The sequence below is a fragment of the Prionailurus bengalensis genome, chromosome A3, assembly GCF_016509475.1.
Source record: "Prionailurus bengalensis isolate Pbe53 chromosome A3, Fcat_Pben_1.1_paternal_pri, whole genome shotgun sequence".
NCBI lineage: Eukaryota > Metazoa > Chordata > Mammalia > Carnivora > Felidae > Prionailurus > Prionailurus bengalensis.
In genome coordinates, this window is record NC_057354.1 from 79,668,646 (window position 1) to 79,682,593 (window position 13,948).

Genomic DNA, 13,948 nt, shown 5'->3' on the forward strand with positions numbered 1-13,948 from the left:
AGTTTTATGCAGGATTGTATTCCATTGAAATGATAGTTTTGCCAAAGCCTATAAAAATTAAGAGTACAGCAATTACACAATATTGCTGACTCTGCATGAACATGAGGCACTTCAAACGTTTACCTTTTGGTTTAAGTTTATAGATGGTTAGATTCAATCCTCTGGAAACAGGTTCACCCAAGCCACTTTTCTGTTTCTATTCCCCTAGTTGTTGCCCTTTCATGTTTTACAGGACATCTACACATTGTCCTCTTTCTTCCCTTTCTTAAAGGGATATATGGCAACTTTCGGAAGTGTTAGATTTTACAAGAATACAATTAAGGCTATCTGCAAGCTTCTTACACTTGGGTTCTCATTCTCTTTGTTACCCCTTAACTCCAGAAACCCTAGAGATAATATTTGTAAACCAACAAGTGTCAAACTTCACTTAATAATGTTACCTAAAATGTAAAACACGCAACAAAACCACTTTCATTAATACAGGAATAATCTTGAGCCAATAAAGGGAGAGAATAAATGTAAACCAAGTTTATTTTGCTTTTTAAGTAGTGTTCTTAAAGCACTACAGCTTGGTAAACAATGTAAATTAGTATAAGTCATCTCAAAAGCCAGAGTTTTGTTTTGTTTGTTTTTTAATGAGTTGTTAAAAAGATGCAGCCTATTCTAACAGGATAAATATTTTTAACCATTTCACTTCGAGTTAATGAAGGCTCACAAATGAGCAACACTCCTCATTGAGGAAAACAAAAAGCTGTTGTCGACAAGCGACAGCACACACACACAAAAACAAAAAGAACTGTGTAAAAATAACTAACTGTGTTCCCATATTTTTTGAAGTCGCTTTACAATGGGATGATATGCACATGATCTTGCTGCAAACTTGCCATACAGACTTGTAATACATGTAGTCTAGACAAACGATTCAGTCCAAGAGGTGCTAACTTCAGACAATGCAGCACTATAATCCTTTTAACAACGCAATTTGTTTTACTCATTATCTTTTCTTCTAGGCTGAAATACAGGCTAGAAAGAAAATGCTCCCTAATTAAAAATTGGTACTGTTTACAGGAAAATTGTGTAATTTTGCATTAGAATTTACAAGTATATGTTCAAATTGAATTTACCTCCTCCCCCCATCCCAGCCACAACATGGGCATGAAGTAAAATTTTTAAAAATGCCTTAATTTTTAACTTCATGCAAACTAAATAAAGATGACCAAAACAAAAGCTTAAACAATGGAAGGATATTTCACAGAAAATTTCTTATACAAAAAACACATAAGAAAAAGGGCCACTAGGTGACATTTTAATTTACAAATTGGCATCATTTTGGTCGACAAATATCCAGATGCTGTTGTTTTCTTCTGCTAACAAGTGTTGCAGAGAGGGAAAAAAACAAAAACCAAAAAACAAAAACAAAACAAAAAAAACCCCAAAAAAACAAAAACAAAAACCAAAAAACCCAGCATCACTTCGGATTTTAATCACACATTTCTTCTGGAATTTCATGTGGATTAAGGATGCCAGGGACAGACATTTGAAGTTTATGTTTCTCTTCCTGAGCCTGTCGAAGGGCTGTTTCTCTTTCTTCCAAAAACAGATCAGATGTATCTTCACCTGCAAACTCCTGTGAAAACAAGATAGTTGAGCTGTCAAAAAAACCAAAACTTCAATTTTGGAAAAAGACCTGCTTTGGAAAAAAAAAAAAAGCATAGACAAGCACCTTCTTTTGCTTACACAAGAATAGAATTTATCCTTCCATTGGTTGAATTTCTTTTTTTTTTTTTTTTCATTTATTTTGGGGGTGGGGGGAGAGAATGCGTGTGCATGGTACACATAAGAGCAGGAGAAGGGTACAGAAAGAGGGAGAGAATCCCAAGCAAGGTCTGCACTGTCAACATAGAGCCTGACACGGGGCTTGATCCCACGAACTGTGAGATCATGATCTGAGCTGAAATAAATCTGAGCTGAAATGAATTAGAGGCTTAACTGACTGAACCACCCAGGTGCCCCCACTGGCTGGGTTTAATTTATGGTATATTTATACAATTCTGTGTAGCTAAATTGCAGTTCTGGGGATTAAAAAAAGGTTATATAAGAAGAGGCATGTCTGATATCATATATAGAATGTGCTTCATAAACAAAGATTTAAAAACCTGTTTCATGGGGCACCTGGGTGGCTCAGTCTTGGTTAAGCATCTGACTCTTATTTTGGCTCAAGTCATGATCTCACAGTTTGTGGTGAGTTTAAGCCCCGTGTCAGGTTCTGTGCAGACAGTGTAAAGCCTGCCTGGTATTCCCCTCCCCCCCTCCCTCTTTCTCTCAAAATAAATGAATAATTAAAAAAAAATTACCTAATTTGTCAGAATTCCCTAAAATGGACTAACTAACCAAATGGGTATAAATCCCCAAAGGGACTGCCAATATATTTCTTCCTCCATTTTCCACAATTTAAAAATCATCTGTAGGATATATTCACAATATTGCAACAGACCTTTATATCATCTAAAATGAATTATGTTAGTAACACATTTCCAAAAACATTTTAAACCCGTTCTCTTGTCAACTCTGTTTTATAGTTATTCACTGTCAATCAGTCTCCAACTAGGTAAACCTGAATATTATTCAAAAAGTCCATTTTGCTTCACAAAAAAGCGGTTAATTCCACAAAGCAACAACTAATCATATTCAGTCTTAATACTTCTGCCAAGTGCAAAGAAAATACGTACCTTTATTTGTACTAGGAAATCCCTAAGATGTTCCTTGAAAGCAGGAATATCCTGATTTAAGCTGAAAAGCCCTGTCACAAAGAGCTTTACTTGAGCACTGCAAATCAAAACACAACAATTAAATAATCACTATTTTTAAAATGAAAAATGTATGCGTATTAAAAAGCATATTTAGGGGCGCCTGGGTGGCTAAGTCGGTTAAGCGTCCGACTTCAGCTCAGGTCACGATCTTGCGGTCCATGAGTTTGAGCCCCGCGTCAGGCTCTGGGCTGATGGCTCGGAGCCTGGAGCCTGCTTCCGATTCTGTGTCTCCCCCTCTCTCTGCCCCTCCCCCGTTCATGCTCTCTCTGTCTCAAAAATAAATAAATGTGAAAAAAAAATTTTTTTTTAAAGCATATTTAGGGGCGCCTGGGTGGCTCAGTCGGTTAAGTGGCCAACTTTGGCTCGGGTCATGATCTCGCAGTCCGTGAGTTCGAGCCCCGTGTCGGGCTCTGTGCTGACAGCTCAGAGCCTGGAGCCTGTTTCGGATTCTGTGTCTCCCTCTCTCTGACCCTCCCCCGTTCATGCTCTGTCTCTCTCTGTCTCAAAAATAAATAAATGTTTAAAAAAAAAAAAAACATATTTATTGGGGCGCCTGGGTGGCTCAGTTGGTTGAGCGTCCGACTTGGGCTCAGGTCATGATCTCACAATCCGTGAGTTCTAGCCCCGTGTCAGGTTCTGTGCTGACAGCTCGGAGCCTGGAGCCTGCTTTGGATTCTGTGTCTCCCTCTCTCTCTCACTGCCCCTCCCTCCCCTCCTCATGCTGTCTCAAAAATAAATAAAAACATTAAAAAAAAAATTAAAAAAAAAAAGAATACTTACTCTTGTAGATGAGGGAATGCAGATTTAAGGAGATTTGCCACATATTCCTGAATGAACATTTGGTTGTTAACCGGATTTCCAGGATTTAACGGCGTACTTATTTTTCCTTCTTCAACCAAATTAAACATATATGCAAGTATTGATGCATGCATTGTCAAGCCTGTTGATAAAAAGAACATTATGAACTCCATCATGTAATAGCAATGGAAACCCTTAACATTTTCATGGCTTTATGTGCTTACCAGCAGTATGTGAGGTGTCTGTCACAACAGAAAAGATATGCTGAAGAATATCACAAAAATACGTTTGATAGAAACTCTGAGCTGCAGCTTCTTCTTGTGCAACATTTTGTAAGAGTGTAAAAAGTATCTGTAAGCCTGAAATGTATAGAACACCAAAAAAGTCAATTCTCTCCCTATCAACTCTAAAAACAGCATTACCAAGTACACATCTATTACAGAAACCAATTACTGTTTAAAAACAAAACAGGGGCACCCAGGTGGCTTAATCAGTTGAACATTCGACTCTTGATTTTCAGCTCAAGTCATAATCCAAGAATTGTGAGATGGAGCACAGTACTGGGCTCCACACTGAGCACGGAGCCTGCTCAGGATGACAGCTTTCTTTCCCTCTCTTCAATTTGCACCCTCTCTCTAAAATAAAATAAAAATAAGTAGGAGAAACCACGACATCTCTAGCAGGAGATGCAAATTTCCTGCTAAAGATGTCGTGGTTTATCCTTATTTTGACCCTTAGTGGCACAGAGGCAAAGCATATGAGGGAAAAGGAAACAAACAGTGGATAAGAGAGGTTCCTCTACTTTGAATTTTATGCCCATTTCCCCATAATTCAATCCTGCCTATGGACTCACTATGGAAGAGATAATTAAACTGCTTTTAGGACTTTCTTAAACCTATATATACAACTGATGCACTCAAACAAATCCCTGATAACAAGTGCTAGCTACCTAGCTACAAATACAGCCCTACCTGTAAGAGTCTATAGGTTATGTATTGGTAGGGCAAATGAACAAAAGGACCTAATTTCTATGTATTTACCTGTATCTGCAACATTCCTCATAGTGTGTTTGAAAGCCCAAATAATGGAGTCCAAAACAAGTTTAAATTGTGCAGGTGGTATAGCCAGAAATGCTGGGAAACAATGAGAATTGACAGCCTGAAGTAGCAAGAAGAAGTTTGTTCTGTGTTCAGGATACTCCTCAAAGTCCTAGAAATAAATGGTGAGAACAAAGTTTCAATGCCTTAATTATGTTAAATAAGACAGAAGAAGTAAACACTAATTTATTACAAAAGTTTGGAGTTGTTAGGGGCCCCCTGGTGGTTTAGTCAGTTAAACGTCCAACTCAGATCTCAGGTGTCAGGCTCCACCCTGACAGTGCAGGGCTGGCTTGGGATTCTCTTTGTCCCTCTACCTGTCTGCCCCTCCCATGCTAGCTAGCATGTGCATGCTCTCTCTCTCAAAGTAAACAAAACAAAAAAACCCACATAAAGAACATCACATTTTCTAGTAACTCCGAGTATTACTACCACTTTATGATAGGGACTTTGAGACTGCTAATAGAGATTTGAAATTTTACCTACTGTGTAAATTCAGACTTACATCTACATTTTTCCTTCTTGCTTAATATATTTTCCCATTTCTTATAAGCATAAATGCTAGCTGCTATTTGAATGTTACATACAGCCTATCAAATTTACCCCTATTTGGCTGTTAAGATCTCTTTTAACAGAAAAAATTTTTAAAAAGTATTTCTCTTGTCTGCAAGTTCAAATATTTAACTCCAGATTTTAAAACTTATACTATTCTCATAAGTATCATTTATGCTTTCAAGAATTGCAAGGATACATACTGCAAAATTCCTCATTACAACTGTAAGGTAAACCACATACCTTATTTATCATATTCAATGTGCATTCAAAAACAGCATCAAATATTTGAGGTATTTCAGCTGTTATATGTCCTCCTAACTTATTGACAATAATAGCCATAGTACTAAGCACTTCTGGTTCTCTAGCAGCGGGGACATTTCTCTGATAATCAATGAGAACTGCATCCAATAGAGGAGGAACAAAATTTTCGGCTACCTGTTAAAAAAAAAAAAAGTTGTATTCTATGTGTATTTGCTAATAACTAATATAGTTAGATGGGTATTGTACTGACATTTAAGTTAAGTATCTGCTTAAGACTGGAAAACTGCACAATTTAATTTGGTTTTGGAGACTAAAACTTTTTTTAGCAAAAGAAACCAAGAAATTTTAATAGGCTGGGAAGAGCCAACAACCTATTGTAGAGTACAAGTTTGTTATTACCAAGGCAACTGCAGCCCCATATCAAGCAAGTGGCTCCATGTTACTATGATAGGACCAGGATTCTATGTGAGATAACTTAGCTAAATGGAAAGAAAATTCCTCCTAACCAATACTATCAGTTTCATCAATGCATAGTATCTGTAAAAACCATGCAGATTCATATATAATAAAAAATAGACACCCATTCAATGATTTTTTTTAACTTAATGAATACTAACTGGTAAGTATCTTAATGAACAAAAATAATAACCATCCCTTACACTTGTAAAAGGAATTGGAACTGTACCAGAAAGACCATGGGTTTCCATGAGTCTCAATAAACAGGATCTTAAGGTGTAACTTACATGCTTTTAATAGTTTCTTTACTAAGACATGGACATTAAATACAAGCAATGTTTCTTGTAACTGAAGATTACCAGTGTTAGTAGTGTCCTACCATACAAAACAGATCTAGTAAAAATTTAAGAATAAGCACATTATTTTTCCAAAAAGCCACTTGTTCTTAGACCAGAACTGGTTTCTCATTTTACTCTCAACACTGTAATAATTCTTTTCCCACAAACTGAATCTTCAGTGTGTTTTTCAGTATTTTATCGTGAGAACTGCAGTTTTCTGAATAAATTTCCTGAAAATATGTTAAGGAACAACACTGAAATTTCAACATTATGGAAGTAAGCAGCACATGTGTCAACCAGTGTTTCCACGTAACAATGATGAACAGAAAAGGATTTTTTGCAATGTTCCAAGGAAAGAGAATGAAATGGCAGAATAAATAAAGAATACACATTAAAAAAAATGAACTTTTCCCCAAGTTGAGGCATATAGACCCTGGTTTAATTTCTGAGAACCAATTAAAACCAAAAGAAGTGGGGAACCTGGGTAGCAGAGTTGGTTAAGCATGCAACTCTTGATCTCGGCTCAGGTCATGGTCTTGTTCTTGAGCACCAAGTCCAGCTCTGCGTTCACAGTGTGGAGCCTGCTTGGGATTCTCTCTCTGTCCCTTTCCTGCACGCACACACTCTCTTTCAAAATAAATAAATAAACAAAACAAAAAAACCTAAAAGAAGAGATTTTTAATCCCTGTAACTGGGAAAGCGCTTACTCTCACTGCAGAGGCAAACTAATGACAGCTTTGTAAATTGCTCTGAAAAATCCCAAAAGAACACAAAAAATTTTACCCTATCCGTAGAAAAATGAAATGGCTTGAGCTACCTTGTTACATATCACCACTGTCCCCCACTAAGGGCAATTTCTTAGGAACATGGTATATATTAACTAATATTTTAAAGTATTTGAGGACTAAAAAAATAGGACACTAAAATAATCCCCCCCCAATATGTGCGTCGAAATTACCTTTAATTGGGCAATATGCATATATAGGAAAATACAACATCCACTTAAACAAAAAGTGTAACGTTTCACTTACCATCTGTGGATCATTGGACCGGCTCACCCAACCAGATATTAACTTTAAAGTTTCCCTTTTTACAGTTCGCATACTTCTAATCAACGGTTGCTTTGTAACCATCTCACCTAAAAAATACAATCCAGTGGAATCCAACTTGACAACTAAAATTCTACATCAGTAGTTTGTTTCAGACACTATTAGCTCCCATTTACCACACAAAAACTTAAAGACAGAGGCACAGAAATAAATGTACCGGGAAAACAAAATTAGACTAATTTTACAAGGGAAAGGGAATTCAACTGGTTAAAAATAATTGTCTGGGGTCATGTGGGACATTGGGAGAGTTAAATCTGTGAGAAATGAATGTTTAAAGAACTGACTTGTCATACACCACTCCACAAAAGTTCAGAATCACTTACCATTAGCTTGGATAGCTGCTGAAATATTTTCACTGAGGCACTTGTATACATTAAGCATATCTAAATAAATTCTCCCAAGCTGAATTACAAAGGGGTGTCCGACAGCTTTGCAGGCTCTAACATTTGTTTTCAATATGCTACCGAGCTGCTTGACTGTTTCAGGATCTTTAAGTATATCCACATTCTGTGAAGGACAAGTAACAAAATTTCATTTATCACATGAAATTTACCTTTGTAATTACTAAAGGAAAAAACACTACCTACACCTTACTCCAAACCACCCGCACATTTATAATCTGAGAGTAAAACAAATACAAAAATCTTTATTGCCTATGTCTACAAGAATAGAAAGTGTCCCACTAAACCATCGAAACAGAGTAAGATTATAGTGTAATTCTTTTTAATGTGCAAAACTGCAGAAACCATTCATGGGTAATGAATACACATCCAAGGTACTGAATTCATTACTTTTTGTAAATAATATGTCTTACATTCCGTTAGAACTTTGAAAAAAAGTAGTAAAACTTACTTTGGTTGCCTGCTGGATTATGCTATCCCAAACCTGATTAGGAAGTAGCATATATTTTTCTATTAAATGTTCTTGCACTGTTTGGTCTGTTTGTGCACCAATCATGTACCCCACAGCTTCATAAAATGTATGGACCTATGTAAAAAGGCAGACATTTTACTTAAGAAAAAAAAAAGTTCATTTATTTGCGGGGGAGGCAGGGAGGAGACTAAGACAGAGAGAGCACATGCACAGGAGAAGGGGAGGGGCAGAGAGAGAAAACCTCAAGCAGGTTACACTCTGTCAGCACAGCCACTGACATGGGGCTTGAAGCCATGAACCACAAAGATCATGACCTGAGCAGAAATTTAGAGTCAGATGCTTAACCAGATGAGCCAATCATGCGCCCCCAGATATTTTACTTTAATGCATCATAAGGAAAGCAATTCATGTTTGTAGTGGAACTCATTTTATGAGTGTGAGAAGTAACTTGCATCAGGTAGACAAATAGCCTAACAAACTTCTGGTTAAATTTTTGTCTCATTATGAACATTTAACCACTCCAACAGAGAGGTGGGTGGAGGGATAGGTGAAATAGGGAGGAGGATTAACACGTGTACTTATGATGGGTCCTGAGTGATGTATGGAACTCTCTATTCCCATTAAATGCATTCCGATTAAAACAGTAGTCATTTTCTAAGAGAGATATACTCAGAGCTCTACATACCTGTTGAGGCTGAAGATCACAAATTATGGTGTTTATATTGTTCAAAATTTCATCAATAAATGGCATTACTTCTCCAACCTGAACCTGAACAAAATGCCTGCGGCATTTTTGAGCTATTTTAATGAAAGTATCACAAGCCATATCTTGGACTCCGTCATGGGTCTCTAAACAAAACAAAAACATTTATCATAAGATTTTCAAGAAAAAATGTTTTTGTTCAAGAAGCATAGAATAACTAAGTAATATATATTAAAGAGGATTTACCATGCATGAATTCAAACAACTTGTTAACTACAGTCTTCAGAAATTTCCAGTGAGCTCTTAAAAATCTTGGATATTGACCTACTATGTACATGATATTTGAAGCGATAATAGCTTTATTATCTTTGCCTCTTTTCTGTTCACATAATCCTAATAGATCCTGCAAAACAAGAGAAATTTCAGTCATTTAGAATAAAATACAGTGACCTAAAGGTTCCAGTTGCTACCACTTGCATACCTTTATAACAGTAACAAGAAATCGTTTTTCATCCTCTTCATGCATTGCTCCACTAATGGAGCCTATTGCCCAACACAATGTATTCAAATTTTTCCATGACCACTCTGTACCATTCACTTGATTGTGAAGCTTCTCAGTCATTATTCTTTCTGTATCTACATAATCCAGGTGAGTGAGATAAACTAGAAAGGAAGGGAAAAGGTTCCAAAACGTCAAATAGCAAAACTCTATGAATAGAAATAAATATTAACTAAGAAATAACAGCACATTAATAAAGATGGTTGTTGACAAATTCAGAAAACTATACATTTCCTAGTATTTTCACAAGAGAATTCCAAAGATGAAGATTAAATTGACAGCATTTATTAACTTACCTAACGTTTCTCTCATATTCTTATACAAATTAATGGAATCTGTATCCTTCATGAATTCTCTTACAACTTCTCCCTGATCATTTTCTACAACCAATACTTCCTCTGGTTTAGCCATACGACTAACCATTAATAAACGGACCTATTCAACAAATACACAAGAAAAACCTGTTACCTCTATGAAATCAGCCACATCCAGCATAGGAAAAAAAATTAAGAATAAGCACTTTATACTTAGACCAACATACCTCCCAAAATTGTTCTCACAATATAAAATATAGACATTTAGAAAATAGAATTCTACAGTAAGTTTTCTAGTGTTATTTATCATGAATAAACATCTACTGTTAAGTTTCCTGTGTCTCATCTAGAGATTGATTCAGTAGATTGGTAAGTGATCTCTTAACTTGCATTTCTTTTTTTTAAACTTTTAATGTTTATTTATTTTTGAGAGAGAGACAGACAAGAGTGCGAGCAGGGGAGGGGCCGAGAGACAGGGGGAGACAGCATCTGAAGCAGGCTCCAGGCTCCGAGCCGTTAAAACAGGACCTGATGCGGGGCTTGAACTCACAAAAGGTGAGATCACGACCTGAGCCTGAGCCAAAGCCAAAGTAGGCCGCTTAACCCACTGAGCCACCCAGCACCTCTTAATCCGCATTTCTAACAAACTTACTGGTGGTGCTGATGCAGTATACTCGTAAGGCCACACTACTAAAAACCAAAGCTCTTAAACCAATCCCTTTCAATGGTCTAGTTTTGAACAGGCATGAAGAAGTTGGATTCAATTTTTGCAACTCTTTTATTTGGATAGATCATAAAAGCCAAAATAAAATAAAACCCACCATTTGCATTTAGTCTTCAAAATCACAGCAAGGAACAGGAAGAGTGAGCAATCAACCACCCAATTGAGTTACCTTGGATAACACGGGCAAATACAGCTGTCTCCTGGGAGGAACATCAAAATGTTGGCTTCCAGATAGCAACGGAGAAGCAGATGTAGAGAATGGGCTCTCTCTATAGAGTTCAGCTGCTAAATGATTCCAGTACTCAAGACAAATCTTAAAGATTTCAGTTTCCTCCACTTCTGATACCAACAACATATAATGAAGGGCCTACAAAGAAGACCAAAACTATCAAAATAATCCTTAGACATTATTATCCTGCCACAAATTGCCTTCCACTCGTTACATTAACAGGAAATAAAAATTCATGCTTCATTTTACACAACTCTGTTTCATCATTCATCTAACACACTACAGATATTCTGTAGGAACAAATTGTGCTTTCTTCTTCATCCCTATTTTAAATGTTTATTTTTGAGAGAAACAGAATAAGTGGGAGAGGGGCCGAAAGAGAGAGGGAGACACAAAATTCTAAGCAGGCCCCAGGCTTTGCGCAGTCAGCACAGAGCCCAACACGGGGCTCAACCAACAAGCCAGATCATGACCTGAACTAAGTACGAAGTTGGATGCTTAACCCATTGAGCAAAGCAAGCGCCCTTCTTCTTCCTTTTATTAATGTTTCATTAATTTGTTTTCGAGGGAGAGAGAGAAAATCCCAAGCAGGCTCTGTGCTCAATCTCATGAACCATAATCAGGAGTTAGGACTTTTAACTGACTGAGCCACCCAAGGACCCCAAACTGTGTCTTCTGACAGGTCCTGGAATACTTCAAAAACCTTATGTAGTTATTAGCCAATACATATGTTAATTAAGTCCCCTAAAAAGGTATGGACATTTAGTACCAATAGTAAAGTGTAAACAATCCAAATATCCATCTACTCAGGAGTGGACATGCAAAATATGATATAATCATACAATGGAACATTATTCAAAGAATAATGGGATGAAACACAAAGAAATGAAATATATAGGCTGTAAGATGAATGAACCCTAAAAACATGCTAAGTGAAAGAAGCTAACTACAAAAACCATGAGCCCATTTATATGAACGGTTCAGAATAGGTAAACCCATAGAGAGCAAATAAGTGGTTGCTAAGGAGCTGGGGGGAGAGCAGAATGAGGGATTATTTTAATAGGTATGTCATCCTTTGTGGGTGATGAAAAGGTTTTAGAAAAGGTGACAGTTGATAACACTGTGAATGTCACTGAACTGTACACTATAAAATACAGTTTTATGTTACATGCATCACACTTCAATTTTAAAGACTATCTTTAAAAATAGTCTTGAAATGTCTGAGTACCCTTTAGGAATTTAATTTTGATAATAAAATTACTGATCTGGCATTATTGAGAATATAAAAAAGCAAATTCAGCTTGTAACTCAGAACATATTTTTATGCACTGACGAGTAAGAGGTAAGAAGATACATCAAAGGTACAGACATTAATAAAAGGGTAGACATTTTAGAACAAAGGCATTTCTGAAAAAGCTTTCATTATGTAGAGAAGAATTTCAGAAGCCAGAGGCTTCATAAAGCCTACCTCCATGAGTGTTTCCCTGAGATTTAACCTTTTTTCTATAAGTTGACCATGTTCCTTAAGAAAGGTGCAGAGAAACAAACTGAGATTCTGAATAAAGTTCTGTTCATCATCTTTTCCATTTGAGTACGCAAGTCGAATATTGGTATTTAAAGGTAGCATCTACAAGTTTAAATATGGACCATTAGTCTGAGCCTGTATTTTAAAACCCACAAAAGACATTATTTCTAAGCCCTAAAATTTGATCTCCTTGTTACTAATATTAAACCATAGACTTAAAAAGATTATTCTTCACTAGAAACCTTTGGTTCTTTATAGTTGTTTTTGTGTTCTGGCTTCTGATTTTTAAAAATGCTACAAGAGATAAGATTTCTTTTCAATTTTTCCGTTATCAGACTTTTCCTTCCTTAATGTTATTAGAAACAAAAATATTCAAGTAATTCATTCGTATTGTAAACACAAACTGTTATGTAGTATTAGGAGTAACATTCCGAATAATTTCCTACATACCTACTCAAGACTGTACTGGCCCATCTCTTTAGTTTAGAGACATAAGTTTTCAGAAGAAAAGCTAATACTTAAACCTCAGGTTTCCAAGTTTTTAAATTCTGTTTAAATACATTACTATGATACTCCCAGAATCTTTATTTCAAGGAATTTTCAAAATGTTCACTAAAACCTCTACCTAATCTTATTTTATATAATAAATACACAATCACATTATAGCAGATCTGTTATGATTGATTAGTTGTGACAAAGCAGTTGAACCCAACTTTTTCCAAAGCACTAAAATTATTTAGTCTGTTGTTAAGTGTTGTATTACCTGTTTTAGCTGCATCATTGTGAGTGTAAATAATGTTACAAATTGTTCCTCATATTGGCTTACACTTACACCAGCAATCTCAGTGAGGCACTTCAGAGAGACATTTCGAAACATTGGAACATTCAGGAACTATTTTAATAAACGAAGCATAAAATTAAATGGCCATTAATACTTTACTAACAATTAAAAAAATAAAGGTTTTAACAATTGAGAACATAAGAGGGGAAAAAAACAGATAAATGGATAAATTTTGTTTGCACATATATTTTGAGGAAATTTCATTATACATCCAATAGACAGTAAAAGCTTCAGGAGCAAACTGTGCTTTATTTTGATAGGTCTTCAGACATCTAAAACACAAAGTTGCTTAGTGACTTTCCCACAATCTATTATATGGCTTAATTAAGGACATTATATTTTATGCATAGTCTAAGAAAGTCCCAGGATTTACTTAGGATTTTAAGAGATGGGCAGCACACCTAGGATTAACAAACGTGTGATAAAATTGGCATACCATTTGTGGATGGCAATTTGGTAAGCACCAAAAACCTTAAAAAAGAAATAACAGACATGCCTATTGCCCTGATACATGTATAAAATTTTTGCAAAATAAATATTTAGAAAAGTAGATTAAGTGTCATTATTATTTAACAATGTTTCCTCTGCAGTACAACTGACAATAAGTTTTATATATAATTGTCTACCAATACAATGTCTCAAGTATTATAAATTCACATATTAGAACAGAGTATTACCTCAATGAACTGAACTATAAAGCCTCAAATGTTAAGTTATAATAAGGCCTTAATTAGGCATACAAATTTATTCATCGTA

The 13,948-nt window shown here is 35.9% G+C and overlaps 1 protein-coding gene across 4 annotated transcripts in view; it reads right to left on the bottom strand.

Annotated features, from left to right (window-relative positions):
• Positions 1 to 513: 513 nt before the first annotated feature.
• The window catches only part of XPO1 (exportin 1), a 45,760-nt gene continuing 32,325 nt past the window's right edge, over positions 514 to 13,948 (bottom strand). For all 4 annotated transcript variants that reach the window (XM_043603467.1, XM_043603468.1, XM_043603469.1 and 1 more), the window contains 16 exons: positions 13,115 to 13,243; positions 12,295 to 12,453; positions 10,767 to 10,964; positions 9,856 to 9,994; positions 9,482 to 9,663; positions 9,247 to 9,403; positions 8,983 to 9,146; positions 8,277 to 8,411; positions 7,748 to 7,931; positions 7,347 to 7,453; positions 5,501 to 5,695; positions 4,649 to 4,817; positions 3,833 to 3,967; positions 3,591 to 3,750; positions 2,730 to 2,826; positions 514 to 1,627 (listed from right to left, as the gene is read on the bottom strand). In XM_043603467.1, the coding sequence (XP_043459402.1) occupies positions 1,481 to 1,627; positions 2,730 to 2,826; positions 3,591 to 3,750; positions 3,833 to 3,967; positions 4,649 to 4,817; positions 5,501 to 5,695; positions 7,347 to 7,453; positions 7,748 to 7,931; positions 8,277 to 8,411; positions 8,983 to 9,146; positions 9,247 to 9,403; positions 9,482 to 9,663; positions 9,856 to 9,994; positions 10,767 to 10,964; positions 12,295 to 12,453; positions 13,115 to 13,243 (2,457 nt within the window). In that variant the 3' untranslated portion in view covers positions 514 to 1,480. The remainder of the gene's footprint in view (positions 1,628 to 2,729; positions 2,827 to 3,590; positions 3,751 to 3,832; positions 3,968 to 4,648; positions 4,818 to 5,500; positions 5,696 to 7,346; positions 7,454 to 7,747; positions 7,932 to 8,276; positions 8,412 to 8,982; positions 9,147 to 9,246; positions 9,404 to 9,481; positions 9,664 to 9,855; positions 9,995 to 10,766; positions 10,965 to 12,294; positions 12,454 to 13,114; positions 13,244 to 13,948) is intronic.